The sequence below is a fragment of the Emydura macquarii genome, unplaced genomic scaffold (genome assembly GCF_026122565.2).
Source record: "Emydura macquarii macquarii isolate MOO-44397 ecotype Brisbane River unplaced genomic scaffold, CSIRO-AGI_Emac_v2 contig_1119, whole genome shotgun sequence".
NCBI lineage: Eukaryota > Metazoa > Chordata > Testudines > Chelidae > Emydura > Emydura macquarii.
Genome location: NW_027131256.1, coordinates 1,358,490 through 1,381,842, shown reverse-complemented (window position 1 = coordinate 1,381,842; position 23,353 = coordinate 1,358,490). Strand labels below are relative to the sequence as shown.

The window sequence follows — 23,353 nt, the reverse complement described above, 5'->3', positions numbered from 1 at the left end:
CATGCCCAGGATGGCTGGTTCCCGGCTCCCAGCTGTGAGCTGGGATCAGGCAAACCGCGGGCAGCTGGAGCCCGGCTCTTGGCTGCGAGCCAGGACCAGATGGGATGTGGGCAGCTGCAGCCACTCTCTCACCTGGGACCAGGGAGGGGAGAAATCCCCACACGGCTGCCTCCGACTCCCCATTGGGATTGGGGAGTGAGGGGGGGAACAGCCCACAGGAAGCCCAGGAGACAGTGGGCTCCCAGCTGTCTCAGCTCCCCACTCTGCCCCTTAGGTCAGTGGAAGTGCTCCTGGAGAGGACGCACTCCACCAACCCAAGAAGAGCAGTGTGGACATCGGCCACCGCAGTAATTATAGCAGTGGCTGAAAGTCAACACATCTTATGTCAACTTATTATTCTAGTGTAGACAAGGTCTAAGAAACCAAGCTCTCTGAGGTTTGGGAAAGGTCCTGGCCAGAGCATCTGGTAAGCCATGCTAGAAAAGAGATTTGGTAAGAAATTCTTTTTTGAACAAGAGATGCTAGTTTGTTATATCAGATTTTAGTCTTAAGAAGTGTATTTTTACCTTTGTTCGCTTGTATCCCTTTCTATCTTTATTCCTTATAGTTAGTACCATTTAAAACTATGACTTTTTGTTTAATAAATTTGCTTTAGTTCAGTGTTTTGATTAAAATAGAGTGTTTGTTAATCCCAGTTAAGGTAATAAACTGTTGGGTACTGTCTCTTTAAGGGAGCAGCAAACGTAATACTTTTGCGAGTGTACGGTGTACACTCTTCATTCAAGATAGATATCTCTGAGAAACCTGGGAGCTAGAGTTCCTTGACTGTTACCTGTTTGGCACAGTTTGGGCTGGCAAGAGCCCTGAAGCGTTTGCTAGCAATGTAGACAAGCTGGTGTGTCAGGGATTTATCACACAATTTAGCAGCACCAAAAGCGCTTCCTTACTAAGGGTAACACAGTGACCCAGTTCTGGGAACACCAGCAAGTTATCACGGTATCTTCCTATGATTTTGTGAGAACAGAGAAGAGGTGGAAATTGTGTCAGGAGATCTTCAGAATCAAACTCTCCCTTCCCTTCCTCCTTTGAAGGAGGAATTCTCAAAGAAATAAGCCCCTTCTCCATCCCAGAGCAGAGGTGAGATCCAAGGATAACACAGAGAAAGGTCTAAAGGAGAGCAGAAAAGAGAAGCAGCTGCCTCTCAGGAAGCTTCTTGAGAAATGGAGGAAGGAATATATGGAGCCCTAAATGGGAAAGCAAGAAGAGATGTTGAATAGATGGTGTTGATCAAGGCAGTGGCTCCTGAATTCAAAGTCACATCTGGTTGATCCAGGCAAAGGGGGGCACTGGTCTAAGACTGGGAAAAAGTCCACCTCTCTGCCCTCTTCCTTCTTCTCTACAGTTATTTTTCTCCTCTTCTTCCTGCAGGATTTGAATTTCCTGTTTGGTTTATTTTTTTCTTGCTTTTTTTCCCCTCCATCCTGAAGAGGAAAGTTAAATGTGCTCCAAGACGGTGCCTGACCCTCAAGCACCAGCTGGGTGCAGGGAGCTCAGGACATTCATTCAGTCTGAGTGTCACCATGTGCCTGATGAACACGAAATCAAAGAGTGTGTGGGGGAAGGGGGGGTAGATGAGAGAGAGTGTGTGTAAGTGTTTCCTATTTTTACCTTTGGATTGGCAGTTACTGCATGAACATCCTCAGCATGTTTTCTGTTACTCAAGTTTTGACGTCACAAGCAAGGCACATAAATCCCACAGTGAAGAGCTGGAGAGGCAATTTCACGGAGGAAGAACTAAGCCTTTCCTAATGACCATATTTGAGTTCTATATTAAAATGTGGCCTGAACTAAATTCATACCTGCTGGCGCGAAGGCTAAAAAGCAGATTGCCTCAATGATGTGTGCATCCCTAAACCCACTTTGCATTTATGCCTTTCATTATAAGCTACAAAAATCCAGAATTTCTCATCTGAATACTACCAAAGGTTAATTTTTAATGGCTACAATACAGTGACTTGAAATATATGCCACTGCAGATTGTAATTTAAGAGGCTGTGGGTGAATTGATAGGGTGCAGGTAAATGACATTTCCTGATGAGATTACAAAGATTTGGGTGTCTTTGCACATAAGTAAACCAGATATTGGATCACCAGTGCAACATGGACAGGAAAACTACTTCCCATATTCTTCAAAGGCCCGATAATTGCTGAGCTTCTACAAGACCTTATTTGTGCCTGTATCAGTAGGGGTGGCTACACAATCAACTGTGTCTGTTGTCCAACCTACCTTTCCTGCACAGAACTGTGTACGTGTTAAGGCAATGAAGATTATGGTAGCCCACACATTCTCAACAGAGATCAGAATGATGAACAAGTTGATGACTAAAAACATCACCAGTGCTATTACACTCCAATGACATCTGTACAAATTTATCATTGGATTTTATTTTATCCTTTAGATTGTTGTTTTGATGCTTTCAGGTCACAAAGTAATCCAAATTTGTGTCTTGAAATAATATATAGAGTCATTAAACAGAAACCAGTGCAAATATTTCAATCTAGTTACTTTAACATGCTGATGGTGTCATTGCTTATTCCCATTTCTATGGAAATGGCACCATTTAACAACTCCACATAATACCTCATCTTAAAGTAGACATAATAAGCTTTCAAATGATGTATGATGTGCATGTGTGTAAAGAGAGTACATTAAGTCGACCAAATTAGTGGTTTCTGCCACTCTTCTACCAACATGATCCAATGGCTGGAAGATGAAGCCAGACAAATTCAGACTGGAAATAAGGTTTAAATTTTAACAGTGAGAGTAACTAACCATTGGAACAACTTATCAAGGATTGTGGTGGACTGTTCATCACTAAATTTTCAAATCAAAATTGGATGTTTTTCTAAAAGATATGCACTAGGAATTATTCTGGGGAAGTTCTATGGCCTGTGTTATAGTGGAGTTCAGACTAGATGATCACAATGGTCCATTGTGGCTTTGGAATCTATGAATCTATTAATGTAAGATGGGACAATGCAGTGCTTGTAAAGTGGAACGGATGGAGTAGGAACTGTGCATGTTGAACTTTAGTTACTATGCTGCAATTCTTGTTACAATTTGGGGAAATGCAAAGATTTCAACCATTCTTCTACTGTAACTACAGTAGATTTCACTTATAAAAGCAGTATTATAACAGTTAAAATGAAAAAGAAAAGGCTGCATCCCATATCCTACCCCTCCCTGCAGTCAACTGGAGTCACTGAAAACAGATTTACATTATGAACAAAGAACATCTCTACTTATGTGAGGCAAAGCCTGGATTTCTTGTGTATATCTAAAACATGACACTATTTGTCCCATATAGTAGCATCAGCCATAAATCTTAGACTCAGATCAGCACATCACAAATCCGTAATAATCCAAATCAGTTCAGCAATGGGCCATCACAAGATATATTAGGTACTTAGTGACAGCTGTTTTTCCAGAGTTTGTGTTACTAAAGAAAAATAGTGTGTAGCCAATTTAAAATCTTAAACCTGTGGAAATCTCTCTCAATGAATTTCCCCCATTATGTATTTCACAGAGGACAATGTTGCACATGCAGATATTTTACACTTATTTCTCCCAGTAAAGCTTAATAGCAAATCTCATTGCTTTAAGAAGAAAAAAGTATTTGAAATACAGGAAAACTAAATTCACTTATACAACACAGGTTTGTAATTTTCACCCTGGAATTCTTTTGTGATTTTCTTTATCAGTAGGCATGGACACAATTATTGCTTTCTTTTATTTGCCACAGAGAAACTTTAATGATGGGCGGGGCTGATATTATATGCATAGCTCAGCTAAAATATCACTGCTCATCATTTCACAAAAGGGATACAAAAAGAGAGAAGTAATATTTATTTACATAAACAACTATCTCAACCACTCCTTCCCTTCCCCTACTTACCCTATGCATGCACACACACAGACTGTGTCTTCAGTGACAAAAAAGGTTTGGGGGTAAAGTAACTCACACACCCGTTATCTCACTGTAAAATCCAAGTGGAGACAAGACAGGAGTAGTTTCTTTTTTTTTTGTTTGTTTTTTTGTTTTTGTTTTTTTGTTGGTTTAAAAGCAGTGAAGACAAAGCCACAATCAACAGTATGATCCTTCTATCTTCCAAGCTACCAACTAACATTGTTTGGCCTCTCTTCAACATGATTTTTTTACAGTACTTTCTGCATATTTTACAGTTCAAACTTGACGTATTAGCTTTTGCTGTGTAGTTCCAGGACAGAAAAACCAGGAAAAAGTTCTGCAATAACAGGAGAAATGGAGGAATAATATAACCAAGAAGCATTGTGCAGTTGTTCAGCTGAGTGATACTGCACCAGCTTACATGGCTCTGTCTGGTCTGTTAAGAGAACTAATATGATTTTATTTCTAATATTAACGCAATGATAAGTGATTAAAATAATCTAGGTGACTATGGTACATTTGTCTCCAATAATTTTACACTTGTATATAGTTAATTTCCTTTATTATATACATGTAATGCACCATCTCTGATTTTCCAGGACTCACACTGGAAAAAGAAATAGCAATAATCACCTAAGCTCCACCCACAACAAAAATCTAAATGAAAGAAGACATAAAAATGAGAGACCACTCAGCTTATCCTCAGAGTGATCTGATACCCTCAGGGCTTGTTGGAAGGTGTGTTTCTGTCTCCCCCCCGCTCTTTTGTGGGGCATAGCCTGTTGTTGCTCCTGCCTTCAGGCAGATAAGCAGAATTAATTGTTAGGTCTGTGTTGCCAAGCAACAAACACTGATGTGTCCCAGCTGCTGGAGATGCTCCCCACATTTTAAGGCAGCAGCAAGCTCTCTCTCACACATACACACATTTACAAACAAACACACACAGCCCTCTTAAAGCACAACTGTCTTCAAATTTAACATCTCTGATTTACCAGTGGTGCTGATAACACAAGACAGCCGCTGTGCTGCAGCTAGACAGTGAGACAGGTCCAGAAACAAAAGCAAAGTGATGGCTTGCCAAACAAGAAGTATTGGCTCACTAAGCCAACCTAATCTGAGACCTGGCTTCCTCCATTTGATATCTTACTTGTTAGTCTAATATATCTGCAACAGCTTCAAAAAGAGCTTTATCCATTAGGAAAGATCTTTATTACGTTTTTTAAAACTACCGGAAACAGATATCTATCAGACCAAATTTTCTTAACACAACATATCCTTTGCCAAATATTGTGCACATGCAACGCCTGGAACTGCACAGCAAGATGCTTACCCACTGTTATGTTTTTAATGTCATAACATTCTGTATCAATAAAGTGCATCACTTCTGCAGACAAATTCATTTCCCTTTATTAAAACGTCTGTTTAACTGATACATTATGACACTCAAATCTAACAGCGCATTCTGACCTACTCTTAGCAATTCATTTTATTTTTAGGTATGTACAGAACCAAAAAATCAGAAGACAAATTGATGAGGTTTTATTTTCAGGGCTTTCTAATTTCAGGAGACACAAACAATATAGGTGTGCAAATCAATTTTATTTTATTAACAGTGCTTCATGTTGTGCAGAAGCCCTCTAAGTTGTTCATGTTGTGCAGAAGTGCTCTAAGCCGACCAAGGTAACAAAGCCACACTCAACACAGGCTGTTACATAAAATTGTCTACAAAAGCAAAAGTTGAAGAGAAATAGACTAGTACAAACTGAACTATTTAAGTTTCAAGAACTGTGAGATGGCTTCAAGGTTCCTGCTAAAGTTATCTGTTAGTATAACACTGAGCTGAAAGTTACTTGAAATGTTTATAGTAAAAATCACTGAAATGTGGTTGGATTAGTTCATTTTAATGGGGTGAGGCTGCCACCCCTTCTTGGACAATGTTTATCTAGGGAAGGGGAATGAGAGGACTGGTAGGAGCAAGTTTTAGCATCAGGGCTACCACACACAGTCTCCTTTGACTCCATCATGAGTCCGTTGGGCCTTCATCATTCTGATATTGAAATATATCCTGAAGCAGACTGGGCCAGAGAAGGGAAACCAGAAGACATCACCACCTCCGCTGGCTTTGGGTAAATCTTAAACACGACTTGGGATGTGAGCTTTAAGATTGTTCTATATTAGTAACTTATGGCAGTATGACTACGGCACTCAGTGGGGTGGAAAATTGACCCCCTGAGCAACACAACTTTACCCACCTACCTTCCAATGTAGACAGCACTGTGTTGACAGGAGGGCTTCTCCCATCAACATAGCTACCACCTCTTGGGGAGGTGGATTACCTACGCCGACAGGAAAAGCCCTCTTATCAGCGTAGGTAGCACCTTCATGGAAGCGCTACAGCAGAGCAGATTTGCTACTGCCTTTTAAATGTAGACAAACCCTTAGGTTGCTGTTGTGACACCTTCTCCCTCATATGTCATTATCCTTCCCCACCTTATTTTTTCTCTTTCCTGGTTGTGAACATGTGACGGAGTCCCCCAGGAACAGCGCTCTGGAACCACTCGGGGAGAAGCCAGGCAGAACTCCAGTGCTCGGAGACTGCCCCCAGGTCTCCTCACACCAGTGCAGCCGCCTCCTGAATCTGACCTTGAAGCGTTCAGCACCCCTGCTCCACCTGAGCTCCCCTCCCCCAGGTGAGTCCCCCTGGATGGAGCCCAAAGGGGCCACGCACCCTGCCCTGCAGTCAGAAGCAATTCGCAGTCAGCATGGAAATCAGAAGAGCTTATTAGTTCTCAGGATCACAGCACAGAAAGACTTTGTTAGCAGATTAATTAGCGCGTACAGCAGCAACCGCCAGGCAGGACTCAGAGCCCATTCTCAGGCCCCGCTCCCAAGCTCCCTTTCAGCCAGCCACCCCCCAGACCCATCCCCTTGCCCCTCCCCAGTCCCTTGACTCCTTCCAGAGCAAGGTGGTCACCCCTCCTTGTCTCCACCTGCCACAATCTGTTAGAACCTGTTGCAGCTGGTTGACCCAGCAGGGCAGAGGAGTCTGGCTATTGTCTGCATACATATGACTGGGGAGGGCCCATCTGCCTTCTAGTGGCCTCTGCAATGATCACGCACCTGGGTCCCATCATCGAAATACATGAGTAACACATGGGGGAAATTGAGGCACACACCGAGCAACCAGAGAAAACCCCAAGAATATCTCCACTTCGTCACATCTCTCCCCCCTTCGAGACTGAACTGAGCAGGGTCACTTCAGCCGGTGACCTGGGGTTTTCTCTGAGTGCTTGAGGGGATCAACAAACATGTGGACAAGGGTGAGCCAGTGGACACAGTGTACTTGGACTTGCAGAAACCCTCTGACAAAGTCCCAGGCCAAAGGCTCTTAAGCAAAGTAAGCAGTCATGGGAAAAGAGGGAAGGTCCTCTCCTGGATCAGTAACTGGTTAAAAGATAGGACACAAAGGGTAGGAATAAATGGTCAGTTTTCACAGTGGAGAGGGGTAGATAGCAGGATTCCCCAGGGATCTATACTGTTTAACATATTCATAAATGATCTGGAAAAAGGAGTAAACAGTGAGGTGGCAAAGTCTGCAATGATACAAAATTACTCAAGATAGTTAAGTCCAAAGCTGACTGCGAAGAGTTACAAAGAGATCTCACAAAACTGGGTGACTGGGCAACAAAATGGAAGATGAAATTCATTAAATAAAAGCATAGTAATGCACATTGGAAAACATAATCCCAACTATACAGACAAAATGATGGGATCTAAATTAGCTATTAACACACAAGAAAGAGACCGTGAAGTCACTGTGGATAGTTCTCTGAAAACATCCACTCAGTGTGCAGCGGCAGCAGTCAAAAAAGCTAACAGAATGTTAGGAACCATTAGTAAAGGGATAGATAATAAGGTAGTAAATATCTTAATCCCACTATAGAAATCCATGTGGTATACCGACACCTGGAATACTGTGTGCAGTTCTGGTCACCCCATCTCAAAAAAGATATATTAAAATTGGAAAAAGGCATAGAGAAGGGAAACAAAAATGATTAGGGGTATGGAACAGCTTGCCTAGGGAGAGAATAAAAAACTGGGATTCTTCACTTTAGAAAAGAGAGTTATGGGGGGATATGGCAGAGGTCTATAAAATCTTGAATGGTGCGGTGAAAGTGAATAGGGAAGTGTTATTTACCCCTTCCCATGACACAAACACCAGGGGTCACACAATGAAATTAAAAGGCAGCAGGTTTAAAACAAACATAAAAGACTACTTCTTCACACAATGCACAGTCAACCTGTGGGGGTTGCCAGGGGATATTGTGAAGGCCAAATGTATAACTGGTTCAAAAAAATTTAGGGAATGGATCACTCAATAAATTGCCCTGTTCTGTTCATTCCCTGTGAAGCATCTAACACCAGCCACTGTCAGAAGACAGGATAATGGGTCAGATCAATGACCCAGGATGGCCGTTCTTATATATTTTCTCTACCTGAATGGACTGTATTCAAATCATCTCTTCATCTTCTTTTGGTAAACTAAACAGATTAAATTCTTTTAGGACTGTGATGCTGACAGGCAAGCTCAGGTCAGAGCAATAGGCTAATTCACTTGTGTGTGTATATCTAAGAAATGTTAAGTGTACTAATTCACTTGAGTGTTAATTTAATTCAAAGTAAATGTGAATGATATTGTCTTCACTTATCTGTAACCTGCTCAATGCTATCCCATTACATTATGTATATCGCTGTACTTAGTTAACCCTAGATCAAAAGTGTGTAAGTATTAAGATGAGAATTTCCTTGATGTGTAAACTGTCTGAAAACTAATGAAATGTTGCTTGTATTGTTTTCACTTATCTATCCCTATTATAATATACTGGCAAACAATTGCATTATGTATATCATCTTAACTAAATTATGTGCCTGCAAATTATGCCTGCAAATATTAAATTTGTTAGTCTTTAAAGTGCCACAGAACTCTCGTTGTTTTTGCTGTATACAGACTAACATGGCTACCCCTCTGGAACTAAATTATGTGAGAATTCAAAGGAAATAGAATGCTAACTTCAAAGCAAGGGAAGTTGTGTTCAGCAATGGAAATTCACAGATTCAGTTTGCAGATGCTACTCATCAAAACCCATATTGGTGAGGACACTGTTCAGATTGTTTTCTATGAGCAGGATCTAAAAAATAATGGTTTAAGGGAATGATCCTGAATATCTGAACTATTTGGACACACACAAGGGAGCACTCCAGATACAAGACAGAGATCCCCAAAGTTATTTTGGGTAGCCCTGAGAGACTTACGGAAAACTAGCAGATTACTACATCTCTTCTATCATTTTGGATTTACAAGTTTTGACTCACCTGTTAATGTATTTTACCTGCTTTAACCTCTCAATAACTCTCTTTTTCTTAGCTAATAAACCTTTAGTTAGTTTACTAGAGAAATTGTCTGCCAGTGTTATCTTCGTGTGAGACCGAGAGTATCCCTTGACTTGGGGTAAGTGACTGACCCTTTTTGTGTGTGTGTGTGTGTGTGTGTGTGTGTGTGTGTGTGTGTGTGTGTGTGTGTGTGTGTGTGTGTGTGTGTGTGGGGGGGGGGGGGGGGGGGGGGGGAAGTAACCTAATGTGATGTGATATGTGGTATAGTGACCAGTATCACAAGTCCAGTTTGTCTGGGTGACAAAGTAGACTGGAGAGCCTAAGGGGACTGTGACTCCACGGAAAGACTAATACAGTGATCCAGGAGTGCACATTTATTACTCGCTTGGTGAAATCTAGTTATAGAATATACCACCAGTTTGGGGTGTCTGCCCTATTTGCGGACAGTCTGACCTGAGACTGGCACTCACAGTTGTGAGCCACTCCAGACAGCGTGACAAGGGTATTGCTACACAGCTCATGGCAGACTCCCAGTCTGGGTTGATAGAGTTGGGTTTCAGGGACTCACGACAGTGGTCAAAAGAGCTGTGCTGACAGCATTTTGAAGTTGTGGCTTGTGTTCGGATGCCCATTCTCCTCCCAAAGCTTCAGAGCCTGAGCTTCAGCCCAAAGCCACATCATCTACACACTATTTTTAGCATGATATTGTGAGCCCAAGTCTATTGACCCAGTCTGGGAGGCTCGCTGCCGTGAGCTGTGAAAACATACCCTAAAAGTCTCTCACTGTCAAGCAACGAGTTGATATCTTTTTTTGATGAGATTACAAGGAAATAGTATTGTTATAACAGGCTTGTGTAAGGCATTTGACTTGATATGGCACAACATTTTGATTAAAAAATGAGAATGATATAAAATTAACATGGTACATGTTAAATGGATTAAAAACTGGCTAGCAGTAAGTCTCAAAAAACAATTGTACAAAGGGAATCATTGACCAGGTGTGTTTCTAATGGGGTTATGCAAGGATCAATTCTTAGCCCTGTGCTATTTAACATCTTTATTAAAAGATGGGCACAAACAATGTGTGCTTTAATATGGCTAAATGTAAATGTATACATCTAGGAACAAAGAATATAGGCCATACTTACAGGATGGGGGATTCTATTCTGGAAGTAGTGGCTCTGAAAAAGATTCAGGGTTCATGCTGGATAATCAGCTGAACATGACCTCCCAGGGTGACACTGTTGCCAAAAATGTTAATGCAATTCCTGAGTGCATAAACGGGACTCTTGAGTTGGAGTAGAGAGATCATTTTACTTCTGTATTTGTCACTGGTGCAACTGTTGCTGGAATACTGTGTCCTGTTCTGTTGCCCATAATCAAGAAGGATGTTGATAAATTGGAGAGGGTTCAGAAAAGAGCCATAAGAATGATTAAAGGATTAGAAAACATCCCTTAAAGTGACAGATTCAAGGAGCTCAATCTATTTAGCTCAACAAAGAGAAGGTCAAAGGGTGACTTGATTACAGTCTAAGAGTTCCAACAAGAAGACCAAATATTTATTAATGGGTTCTTCAATCTAGCAGAGAAAGGTATAACACTATCCAATGGCTGGAAGCTGAAGCTAGAAAAATTCATAGAATCATAGAACCATAGGGTTAGAAGGGACCAGAAGGGTCATCTAATCTAACCCCCTGCCAAGACGCAGGATTTGTTGTGTCTAAACCATCCAAGACAGATGGCTATCCAGCCTCCTTTTGAAAACCTCCAGTGAAGGAGATTCCACGACTTCCCTAGGCAGTCTGTTCCATTGTCCTACTGTTCTTATAGTTAGGAAGTTTTTCCTGAGATTTAATCTAAATCTGCTATGCTGTAGTTTGAACCCACTGCCTCTTGTCCTGCCCTCTGTGGCAAAAGAGAACAATTTTTCTCCATCTTTTTTGGCAGCCTTTCAATATTTGAAGACCATTTTCATAACCCCCCTTACGCTCCTTTTTTCCAAATTCAGACTGGAAATAAGGAGTCAGTTTTAACAGTGAGAGTAATTAACCATTGGAACTATTTACCAAGGGTTGTGGTGGATTCTCCATCACTGGCAATGTTGAAATCAAGATTAGAAGTTTTTCTCAAAGATATGGTTTAGGAATTATTTTGGGGAAATTCTATGGCCTGTGTTATACATGAGGTCAGACTAGAGGATCACAATTCATGGATTCATAGATTCCAAGGCCAAAACAGATTTTGGTGATAATTTAGTCTGACCTCCAGTATAGAACAGGCCATAGAAGTTCCCGAAAATTCTAACTCCCTATTTTTAACATACCATCTGCTTTTCACAAAGACACTTAAGTCCTGGAATGCTGCTCATACTTTCCTCCAGAACTTTCAGAGCTCTCCTAGTTCTCCTTTTATCTCCCTCACTACTCCTACATTATTTTTTAAATGTGTTCCTCCAATGCTTTCCTTCCATTCTCTATTCTGAGCCTACCACAGCTTTGTCCATAGCCCCATCCTGTTCTCCCTGCGTTACCTTAGTCTATCCCATTGGTTCAGCTACCGACTCTAAGACAATGACTTCCTAAATCTACTTCTGCACCTGTGATCTTTCACTCTATCCCCAATCTTGCATCTTTCTCTTTTCAAAATCCCCTCTCGGACACATCTCAATCACATAAGGATCATTCTGTTAAATCATTCTCTCTTTTTACCCAAACCATCTCCTCTTTTTCCCTTCCTTACCATCACTGATAATTCCACTTCCCCCTCCATCACCCAGGCTTGTAACCCTCTCATCATCTTAGATTCCATTCTCTCAGGCTTGCCACATAATGAGGCTCATGGTAAACCTTGTTACTTCTACACTATCTAAAATCTACCCTTTCCACTCTTATCCTGTGTTCCACAACTTCTTCATCTCTGACTTCCCCACATTTTCCTTTTCCCTTCACCAAGCTATCCAAAATGTCATTGCTAATAGCCATCTTCCTCTTGATACTCCTACAACAACACTCCTTTCCTTGAATTCCTTCACTGGCTTTCTTTCTCCTGAATCAAAATCAAACTCCTTCTTACCTTCACACCTTTTCAAACTTCATCCCTGCTTAAACCCACATTCTTGGGCTCTGAGGTTTGCTCTTCTTTCATTCAACTCCTAACTTTAGAATTGCTCCTAAATTCCTACATATTCCTCCTTCAGCCCCCTCTTTAAAACCCAGTTATTGCATAAATTGATCTTCTTATGAATAGTTTTTCTGTGTGTCTTTTGTATTTAAATTTTGCCTCGTATCATTTGTGAGAGTTGAACTTCAAGCATATGGAGAAGGAATGCTGTCTTTCTACACATTTCACAAATAACGGGTGACACTTATGACACTTCATAAATATCATTACCACATTACATCTGTTGGTATGCACACCAAAATAATACTGTATAGAAGCCCAACTCAGCAATATAACTTTGTAGTAATAAAATATTTTTAAAAGCATTTAACACAAAATAATCCCATTGAACAGTTTTTACATGGCAATGAATGATCATTAAAACAATGCATTAAGAAGCTCTCTCTGATTCACAGTATTTTACAATAATTTACATTACAATGTACTACAGTAAGAAAGTTCATATGAAATTTCTAAAGAGCAGTTATATGAGAAGGAAGGAGAGGACAGAAACACTAAAATAACAGGAAGTATAACCTACCAAATATGTTGGTGGAATGTCCTTTCCTGGCAATGGGTTTGAGTTCATTATGGCCCCATCCATACTGCCTGTAATTATCCCAGGCATGCTTCATCATCTGAGGAAGGAGAAAATTGGATTCAGTTAATATAGATTACTCATACAATACAGCTTTATTAACAAGTTTCTTATCTGAAAATGTCTGTGCCTCAAGCTCACGACAGCATACTGATGGCTATTTTGTCTCTATTTCTATCAGTTAAGATAGGCAGACTATATAGTATGAACAGTCTTTGATCCAAAAAATCTCAAGAGTATCTAAAATGCCCCAATAAAGAGGAGTGATGCATTGAGCACTTACAACAGTGTCAAAGGACATAAAAGTGTGCTTTTTAACCAGGAGTTGCTGAGCACACAAACAGTAACTTTAAGTCAATTTAATTTCAATAGGAGCTATTAGGTGCTCAGCCTCTCTGAAATTCAGGCCACTGATTTCAGGGCCTGTATATGGACTCAGGAGCCTAAGTGTAGGCATACATTTTTAAAAATCCTGGCCTAAATCTGACTACTTGGCTAAGCAATAACATGACAACAATCTACAAATATCTGAAGGGTGTAAATTTCAAGGAGAGCAAGGAGGAATTATTTTGGGCTTTTCAACAGTGTAAGTTGTGCAGCAAGGCAGCGTGTGAGTTTATAGCGTACCAATTTGCCACGCAGTGTGAGGGGAGGTTTCCACAAGCTCCAATAATTGGCTTCCCAGTAGGAAAACACTTGAGAAACACTGCTAGAAAATATTCTATAGGGGAAAATCCTGCATTGACTACAGGAAGTGGATTAGATGATCTAATTGTTGGACTTTTCCATTTTTAGCTCCATGATTCCATGGTACATCTGTGAAAAGAACATGTGAATAATATATGAAAGGTAAAGAGAGAAGGGTTCTGCAGAAGGTCTGCCATCTTATTACCGTTCACAGTTTTGTGTTAAGCATTCTAGTAATTATTTATAGAGCACTCATAAACACACAATGCTGTATAATAGGTGAACTGAGCCAAACAAACAGAAGACACATGACTTAATAATACAAATAACACTTGGCATTTATACAGCACTTTGCATATTTCAACTGACATAAATACACAGTAGCCAAATAACATCCATATAAAGTAAGTTAGTAAGTAACACTATCCCTTTTCAAAAACAAGGAAACACAAAAAGAGGTGAATTAACTTACCCAGGGCCATAGAGTGAGTCAATGTGTAAATTACTTTGATTGCCCTTTCTAAAAGCATCAGGAAGCAACATACATGAACTCAGCTGGTTTTATCTACTTAAGATAGGACACTCACATCCTTCTTATTGCGTTCCCCTCCCTCCATGGGTTTGTAATTCCTTCTTTAAATATTACTTGTTCAACCATTTGACAAATGATGACCTTTGTTTTTACATAGGTTGGGAATTTCTAAAATGCCTAAATAGCTCAGGAATTATTTCACAGACATTTTTGAAAATCTCACCCATAATATATAGCAATAAACACTTCTATTAATTTTTTATATTGTGGTAGCATGTAGGTATGTAGCACCATGATTGGAGCCCTCTGTAGTGAGCATCAGGTGTATCTGTTTTCTTTACTTTCCTATGTTTGTGACAGTTTTATGCAATTCAGCACAGCTTTAGTGAAGGGCTTAAGTGGTAACTTAGGATCTCTCTCCTGGCTGATAAAAAATTAAGAATGCAGTTGAAAAGGTTACTCACCTCATGCAGTAACTGTGGTTCTTTGAGATGTGTGTCCCTAGGGGTGCTCCACTTCAGATGTGCACGCGCATCTTGAGCCCTTGATTGGAGATTTTCTGTTAACAGTATCTGTTTGGCCCACATATGCATTCTACACTGCCTTCTGATTTACTCCAAGGGTATACAGGATTGCATGGGTGAACCACCCTCAGTTCCTTCTCTATCCAAACATTCAATAAAGAACAGACCGATGCAAAAGGGAAGGAGGGTGGGTAGTGGAGTACTCAGGAGGACAAACATCTGGAAGAACCACACTTACTGCACAAGGTGAGTAACCCGTTTTTCTTCTTCAAGTAGCCTCCCTATAGATGACTTCAGGTGATTCCTGAGAAGTATCCTCAAGGCAAGAGGGAGCTTTGGAATCAAGTCCAAGACTGAAGACAGTAAGCAGAACCAAGTGCCACATCAGATCTGGTGGTGTGGACCAAGGCATAACTGTTCAGAAAAGGTACGCACTGAGGCCATCGTAGCAGCTCTGCATATCTGGGATATTGGAATGTTTCTGAGTAACACTGTCGGAAGATGCCTGCAATCTGGCAGTGTGCGCTATTATCCTCTGGGGAGGCAAAGCACTAGATGCATCATAGCAAGCAATAATATACCCAGAATCCATCTCAACGGTCTCTGTGAAGAAATCATGGACCCATTAGATCTTTCAGCGATGCAGACAAACACTATAGGTGATTTCTGAAATTGCTTGATCCTATCCAGATAAAAGACAGAAGTCTTTTGTACATCTAATGTATGAAAGGAGGTCTCACACTGAAATTTATGTGGTTTAGGAAAAACTATCAGTAGACAAATGTACTGGTTAAGATGGAAATCCAACAGCATCTTAGGTAAGAACTTTGGATGCGGCCATAAGGAAACCTTGTCCCTGGAAAATATTGTAAACAGGGGGTCTGCCATCAAGGTTCCAATCTCTCGGCAGGTTGACATGATAGCTACTAGAAAGGCCGCCGTCATAGATAAGTGAAGCAAGAAGCAGGCTGCCATAGGTTGAAAGAGAGGTCCCATAAAGGTATCCAAGTACCAGCTGAGGATAGCTGCCACAGTCGTCATCCTGAAATTCTGAGGCTTTACACATTTGTTCAGTAGTCTTAGATATAAGCCTGATCTCCATCCTTCTTTGCCACGAGAAAATACTTTTGAGTAAAACCCTTTCTCCTTGTGAGGGGACAGAACCTGTTCTGTTGCTCCTAAACGAAAGAGGGAGTGAACCTCTTGGCAATGGATAGTCCCGTGAGAGGAGCTCTTGAACAGGAATGGGAAGTGGATGGTATATATAGCCCGATATTATAACTCTCCATGACCACCCATCTGTTGTGATACACCACCAAGCTAGCTGGAAATCAGCAAGACCATCTCCAAAACAGGAGATAAGCAGAGCATTGCAGCCTGCAAACTACAGGTGAAGGAGGAGTCGAACCCTTGACCAACCCATCAAAACTGCTGTTTCATTGATGACTGGATACTTGCTGAATGGAGGGAGAGGGGGGTGAGAAGCTCTTTTCCTCTGGAACCCTTGTCTTTTTCTAGCAGGTTTGGAGGTTCTGTGAAAACAGGAGAACTGAGCTGGGAGCAATCTCTGGGCAGTTTGAGTCCTGCTAAATCTTCTCGTTTCAACAGACCTCAATGTTGCCTTAGAATCTTTTAGCATTGCCCGTAATTCCTGAGAAGAGCTTTGACCATGAAATGGGAGCTGTGTGCACTTTGGTTCATGGTCTGTGAGTGATGTGTGAAATCTGGGTGCTCGCTGCATGAAACCTTTCTGAAGGGAGGAATGATCCCGCAGAAATCTAGTGCAACCTTGCCTCTATAAACTTGACTAACCTTGTGGGTAAAAAAAAAGACTTTTCTTTGTTTATGCAAACACCTAGAGCTTTTAAAAGTTGTATGAGAACCCTTGTTGCCAACCTGACCTCCTGACAAGACTGGCTTACCAGGAGCTAGTCATACAGGTATGGGAATACAATATAGCTCTGGCATTTCACCTGGGCTGGCACCATGGAAAATACCTTTGTAAATACTCTGGGTGCTGTAGCCAACCCAAAGGGGAAGACTTGAAACTAAAAATGTTCCTGGCCTACCGTAAAACACAGGAACTTCCTGTGTGATGAGTGAATGTCCACATGGAAACATGCATCCTTCACATTGAGAGTTGCGAATCACACCCCTTCCTGAAGGAAGGGGATTACAGATGCCAGTGTAATCATCCAGAACTTCAGTTTTCAAATAAAGATGTTAAGTTGACAAAGGACCAGGATGGGTCTCCACTCTCTGCCATTTTGGGAATTAGGAAATATGGGGAGTAGAATCCTCTCCCCCTTGGTAATGAGCCAGGATACACTTTACTTCCCCTTTGTGTCAGACGGATTCTGCTTCCCATTGAAGAATTACCTCATGAGAGGGGCCACCAAAGGGAGACTGGGAAGCAGTAGTGAGTAGGGAAGAAGAGAAACTCTATGGAGTATCCCCGGTGGATGATCTCCAGAATCCAACTATCTGCAATGATCTTGTTCCAGTTGTGGGAAAAGAGTGCTATTTGGCCCTGAAAGCTAAGAGGGAGCTAGGTGGTTGATATTGGTGGTGGCACACGGGTCTTGATGTCAAAAATGGCTCTTAGCTGATAGTTGAGAGTGAGTAGAGGCTGAGGCAGGAGAGGGAGCTGAGAAGTGAGGCCTCTGAATCTTCTGACATTTGTGTGGTGGCTTGACTGTGTGCTGGTAATAAGGTTCATGAGGAGTGGGTGGCCTTGGTCTAAAGGGTTGCCTCTGGTTTTTCCTCCCAGTGGGCCAGATTATAAATTCCCAGGAAACACAGAGTCAATCTTGCATCTTTTAGTGAGTGCAGGGTCTCATATGTTTTCTCATTAGAGATTTGACTCATCAAAAGCCAAGTCCTGGATGATGTTCTGTACCTCCCTAGAAAACCCTGATGATTTCGGCCAGGAGTCCCTCCTCATGACTAGACCAGTGGCCAAACTTCTAGAAGCTATGTCTGTTGCAACCACTACAGCCTAGAGAGCAACCTTTGCCATTAGCTTCCCTTCATCTAAAGGAGATTTAAATTGGGCCCTGTCCTCTGTGGAAAGCTTGTCTGAAGTCCATAAGCCTGGAATAGGTGTTAAAATCATATTTCACGAACAAGGCTTGGTAGTTAGTGACATGAAATTACAGACATGCACATTGGAAAACATAATCCCAACTATACATACAAAATGATGGGGTCTAAATTAGCTGTTCCCACTCAAGAAAGAGATCTTGGAGTCATTATGGATAGTTCTCTGAAAACATCTACTCAGTGTGCAGCAGCAGTCAAAAAGGTAACAGAATGTTAGAAACCATTAGGAAAGGGACAGATAATAAAATAGCAAATATCATACTGCCATTATAGAAATCCATGGTATGCCCACACCTTGAATGCTACATGCAGTTCTGGTCACCCCACCTCAAAAAAGATGTTAGAAATGGAAAAAGTACAGAGAGAGCAACAAATATGAGTAGGGTGTGGGCAATTATATGGCAAGAGATTAAAAATGGGCTGGGACTGTTCATCTTGGAAAAGAGACAATTAAGGGGGGATATGATAGAGCTGTATAAAAACATGAATGGTGTGGAGAAAGTGAATAAGGAAGTGTTTTTTACCCGCTTCACATGACACAAGAACTAGGGGTCACCCAATGAAATTAACAATCAGAAGATTTGAAACCAAAATAAAGAAGTACTTCTTCACACAATGCACAGTCAACCTGTGGAACTAATTTCCCAAGGATGTTGTGAAGGCCAAAAGTATAACTGAATTCAAAAAAGAATGAGATAAGTTCATGGAGGATAGTTCCATCAATGGCTATTAGCCAAGATGGTCAGGGACTGCAGTCCCATGCTCTGGGTATCTCTGAACTCTGGACAACTATGTCTGTCTGGGGAGCTGGCCAGTTCTGCACAGTATCAATTTTCTTCTTGTCAGTTGAAATTCCCCTCTCACTAATTGTGTGACCAAGGTAAATAACCTCTTTTTGAAACAAATTACACTTTTTGGGCTTCAACTTCAAATTGGCAGTCTTAAACGTCTCACACACCATTTGTAAATGTATCAGCTGCTGTTCAAATGTTTTAGCATGCACCAGGATATCATCTAGATATAGCAGGATGACAGTGGCATGCCATGGAATAACCTCTCCACAAGCCTGTCAAATGTGGCAGGGGCACTACACAAGCCAAAAGTCACCCTTTTAACTTGCATTAGGCCTTGACCTGCTGTGGAAACATTTTTCTCCATGTCCTTTGGATTCACTTCCACTTGCAAATACCCTCTTTTAAGATTGAGTTTGGAAAACCAGACTGAATTTGCTATAGCATCCTGGTTATCATCTATTTCTGATAATGGATAAGAATTCTTTAAAATGAGTTTGTTTAGTTTTCTACAGTCCACACAGAATCTGGTGCTGTCATCCTTTTTCTTAACCAGCACTATGGGTGAGCCCAAGGAATGGTTGATGGCTCAATTATGCCTTCCTGATACATTTGCTCAATGGTCTGTAAATCCTCTTCCCTCTTTGCAACTGGTAACTGTTCAATGGGACAATTTTTCTCGGTATCAGTCTCGTGAGGGATGAGTGCAGTACAACCTCTATCTCTGTTAGATTGGGAGATTAACTCCTGACTTCCAACCAGAAAGTTTTAGACCATTCTGCTCCTCATTTAAATGCAGAGTACTGCATGTTAGAATATAGATATTTAGGCCTGCCTGTATAGGCCTATGATTATTTAAGTATATTTTTTATCACTTAGCTAGTTATAGGGGTATAGAAACAAAGTCAAAATCACAGGCTGCCTGTCTATGGGCCTTCTCTCACTGTGATAGTCTGAGGTCTTGTACTTTGGCTAAGCAGCAGAGGCAATCACAGACTGGGAAGGATGTGGTCACATCCATATTCCAAACAAATTACATTAATCCACATTCCAAACAAATTATATTAAAATAAGGCAATATCAGGCTGTTAGGAAGGCAATCCAGTCTAATACCGCCAGACAAAGGAAAGATCCTAGAACATTTAAAGAAAACTTTGTTTGATAGCATTCTATCTGGTTTTTAAACACTTGTCAACAGTTGTGGTTGTAGAATCTACACTTTGTATTGTTTGGTCATTATGGTACCCATTTTTCTGTTAATTTGTCTGATTCTTTGATTGTTTCCGTCTGCTGCATAACTAATTGCAATCAGTTAAGGTGGTGGGGTATGGTTGGTTAGAGAATTATGTTACAATATGTTAGGGTTGGTTAAAGAATTATCTTGTAATATTTTTAAGAACATGATTGGTTAAGATACACTTTAAAAACTGAGGTCAAACAGGAAGTAAGGTGGGAAGAAGGAAAATTACTGGTGAGGAGAACTGGGATTCCTGTTTGATTACCCCAATAAGCCCATAGTATTGCCTGCTGCTGGACTCTGGACCTCTGCTTCTGTCAGTGAACCAAGAAGTGAGGGAGGGGGCCCTAACACTGCACAGGAACAAATCCAATAGAAATTGTGGAAGCTCACCTTCTCACCCCCACCCCATTTATGGTTTTCCTCTACACCAGCATTTATTAGATCACTTGTTCTATTTGCTTTTTGTAAGAAACATTCAGCAAACATACAAGAACCCATGCCTGCTTCAGATCCATAACGCCTTCAGCAACTAAAATTCCCCCAAGACCCAGGGTCTCAAAGCAGGTCTTAACCATTCCCCATCTTTCTTTTGCTGGAAAGCTACCACAACATGTAGCTTTAATTGATTTCTGCTCCTGGAGGCAGAACAACTTGTTCACTGCAAAACCAATTACCTACAAATTATTTGCTTCAGCTGGGTCATGGCTTTAAAAGAAATTTCCCCAAAATTTGTATAACACCTACCCTGCCATTTCGATCCCCCTATTCCCTACCATGTCTGGTAACTTGCATTTAAAACAGTGTTTACTATTCTTGGGCATTTCACAGATCCTATTACACACTCAATAGCCAAACTCCCATTACAGCTACATTATTGTTATTCCACAGATCCAAACAAACTGTAGGATTGATTTTGTACCTCCAAGCTTTGCTGAACTGGGTGAGGGGCTTTCACCAGTCATTTGGGGTGATCTATCCTGGCCAGCCTTGAATTTACAGCAATCTTTTTTGTGGCCAATTTTTTTTTTTCATACTATGAGTGTTTAACTGAACTGCTTCCCTTAATTTTTGCATTATTGCCTATTTTCCTTGTTTTACAAACCTAATTTAACACTTTCTAATTGTTCAAAAATGCCATAAACCTATCCATCTCAATCTGTTTTAGGATTTTATGTTGCCTGCCCTTGCCTTGGCATCTGAGTACCTTCCACAAAAAATCCACAGCAATAGCAAAGTCCCTAGAGGACTTCATGGAATCTCTGGCTCTCCTCCATTTTTGGAGTGAAAACTCTACTTTGGGGGTTTTTTTGTTCGTAGGCTGGTTTTTTGGGAGGAAAGAAGGGAGATTTCCCTCAAAAAACCTGGTTTCCAAAGACAGTATGTAAAATACATAACCATTTTGTTTTGTATAAATCATATACAGTGAGTTTTACACACTGTAAATGCTTCATAGGGCCTTAGACTAGAAGCCATCTTTGTGATCACCTAATCTGTATTACACAAAGTCATAAAACTTCCCTGAATTAATTGCTATTTAAACTAGAGCATATCTTTTAGAATAATATCCAATCTTAATTGAAAAATTGCCGGTGATGGACAATCCACCACATCATTAAATAAGTTGTTCTAATAGTTAATTATTGTTAAAAATCTGCACCTTATTTTTAGTATGAACTTGTCTAGCTTCATCTTCCAGCCATTGGATCTTTTTATAACTTTCCCTGATAGACTGAAGAATCCATTTTGTTCACCATATAGGTATTTATAAACTCTGGTCAAGTCTCTCCTTAACTTTCTATTGTTCAGAAATAAGTTATTTCTTTTCATCAGGTTCTGTGTGTTAAAATTTGAACCACTGATATTAACGGACTTAGTAATATGTTACAAGTGCAAGCGTATATGTTCAACCTCCAAACAACCTAAGAGTGCTTGAGCTTTCTATAATTACAATTACTGACAATCTGAATAAGTCATTTCATTTTTAAAAAATGCCCTCAGATAGGCAGACTCATGAAAGAGTTAAGAGTCTAAAAGAAATAAAATAGTTGTAGTAATAGAAAAGGAATTCATGGTTCCAATATTAGGAAATTAGTTTAGGAAAACAATGGGTAAACCCTCTGCTAAAGAAAGAGAGTCTGTCTTTCTTTCGCCCTCTGATAAAGAATAAAGAAAGGGAGTTTTTTTCTCTCACCCTCTGCTGAAGGAAGAAGCACTTATCTAGTCATAAATTCTGGCTTCAGGAATTTCATCAGACAGGGGTAAAAGGGAGGGAAAGTTTTCTTATCTGATAAGTGAAAGAATGTCAGCTTGAAGAAAACCATTAGACAGAGAGCAAGAGGTAAATTTAAAAGGTGCATGCGTAATAAGGTAATAGAATATTAGCACACACCTTGCATAGAAAATTCGCTGATTAGCATGAACATGGATCTATATATGTTGTATGTGGAAGAAAATGTATGTAATAGGCGGTCGCAAAAGTTGTAAACCTTTTATTACCCAGCCAATGGGGAACGAAGGGAGGGATTTTCTCGGCCGGGATAGGGAATATAAACTGTTAAACAAAGAAAGGGGGTGCGCTCCTTACAGAATAGATTTTTGTTCTGGAGTTGTGCCCAGCTTTGCAAACCTGTTAAAAAATAAAACGTAGTTTTTTTTGTTACTCTTTACCTGTATCCGATGTTCTTTATTAAACCCTTTTAGTCAAAGTTATTATTTACACTCACAATCCTCTTAGACGCAGGTTCTCTCAGTTACCAATCAAAGCCAACTATCTGGCAGCTTATTTGAAGTACTCCATCAACCATACTGTGGGAAAACAAGTCTTTTTTTCCTTTTTCTGTACAAACAGAACTCAAAATGAGCACTCGAGGTTACAAGTTTCCCATAGTTGTGGATGAGAGATTGCCAAGTAAAAAGTTAATATTCTGTTCACTGAGTGAGGAAATTTATCTACTATGAAAGTTACCTTTTAAAATCAAGCATATAATAGCTCACATTCCCTCCCTTAGTGAGCTTATTCCATCTATAGAGTGGGGGCCCAAAAGTCACCCAGAGCCATCCCTAATTTCTATGTACTAGACAAGATGCTAGTCATACTTAATTTGCACACTTGAAAATTATATATATATATATATATATATATATATATATATATATATATATATACACCCATAAAAATTCAAGTTCATCACAAAGCTATATCTCGATCAAAAAGATAATCTGATTTGTATACTGGACATGTAATCTCTGCAGACTTCATCTCTACAGCACACAGCCCTCCTTGAACTCAAGGAGGCTACATGTAGCTCGTGGCTATGTTTAGCATGCTGGCTATCCCATGCTTGGGTTGGAGAATCAAGAA

The 23,353-nt window shown here is 40.5% G+C and overlaps 1 protein-coding gene across 2 annotated transcripts in view; it reads right to left on the bottom strand.

Annotated features, from left to right (window-relative positions):
• The window catches only part of MAN1A2 (mannosidase alpha class 1A member 2), a 206,864-nt gene that overhangs the window by 130,275 nt on the left and 53,236 nt on the right, over window positions 1–23,353 (bottom strand). For both annotated transcript variants that reach the window (XR_010919333.1, XM_067545975.1), the window contains exon 3: window positions 13,060–13,156. Coding sequence is in view for 1 of the 2 variants with exons in the window: in XM_067545975.1 (XP_067402076.1) it covers window positions 13,060–13,156 (97 nt within the window). In the remaining variant the exon portion in view is untranslated. The remainder of the gene's footprint in view (window positions 1–13,059; window positions 13,157–23,353) is intronic.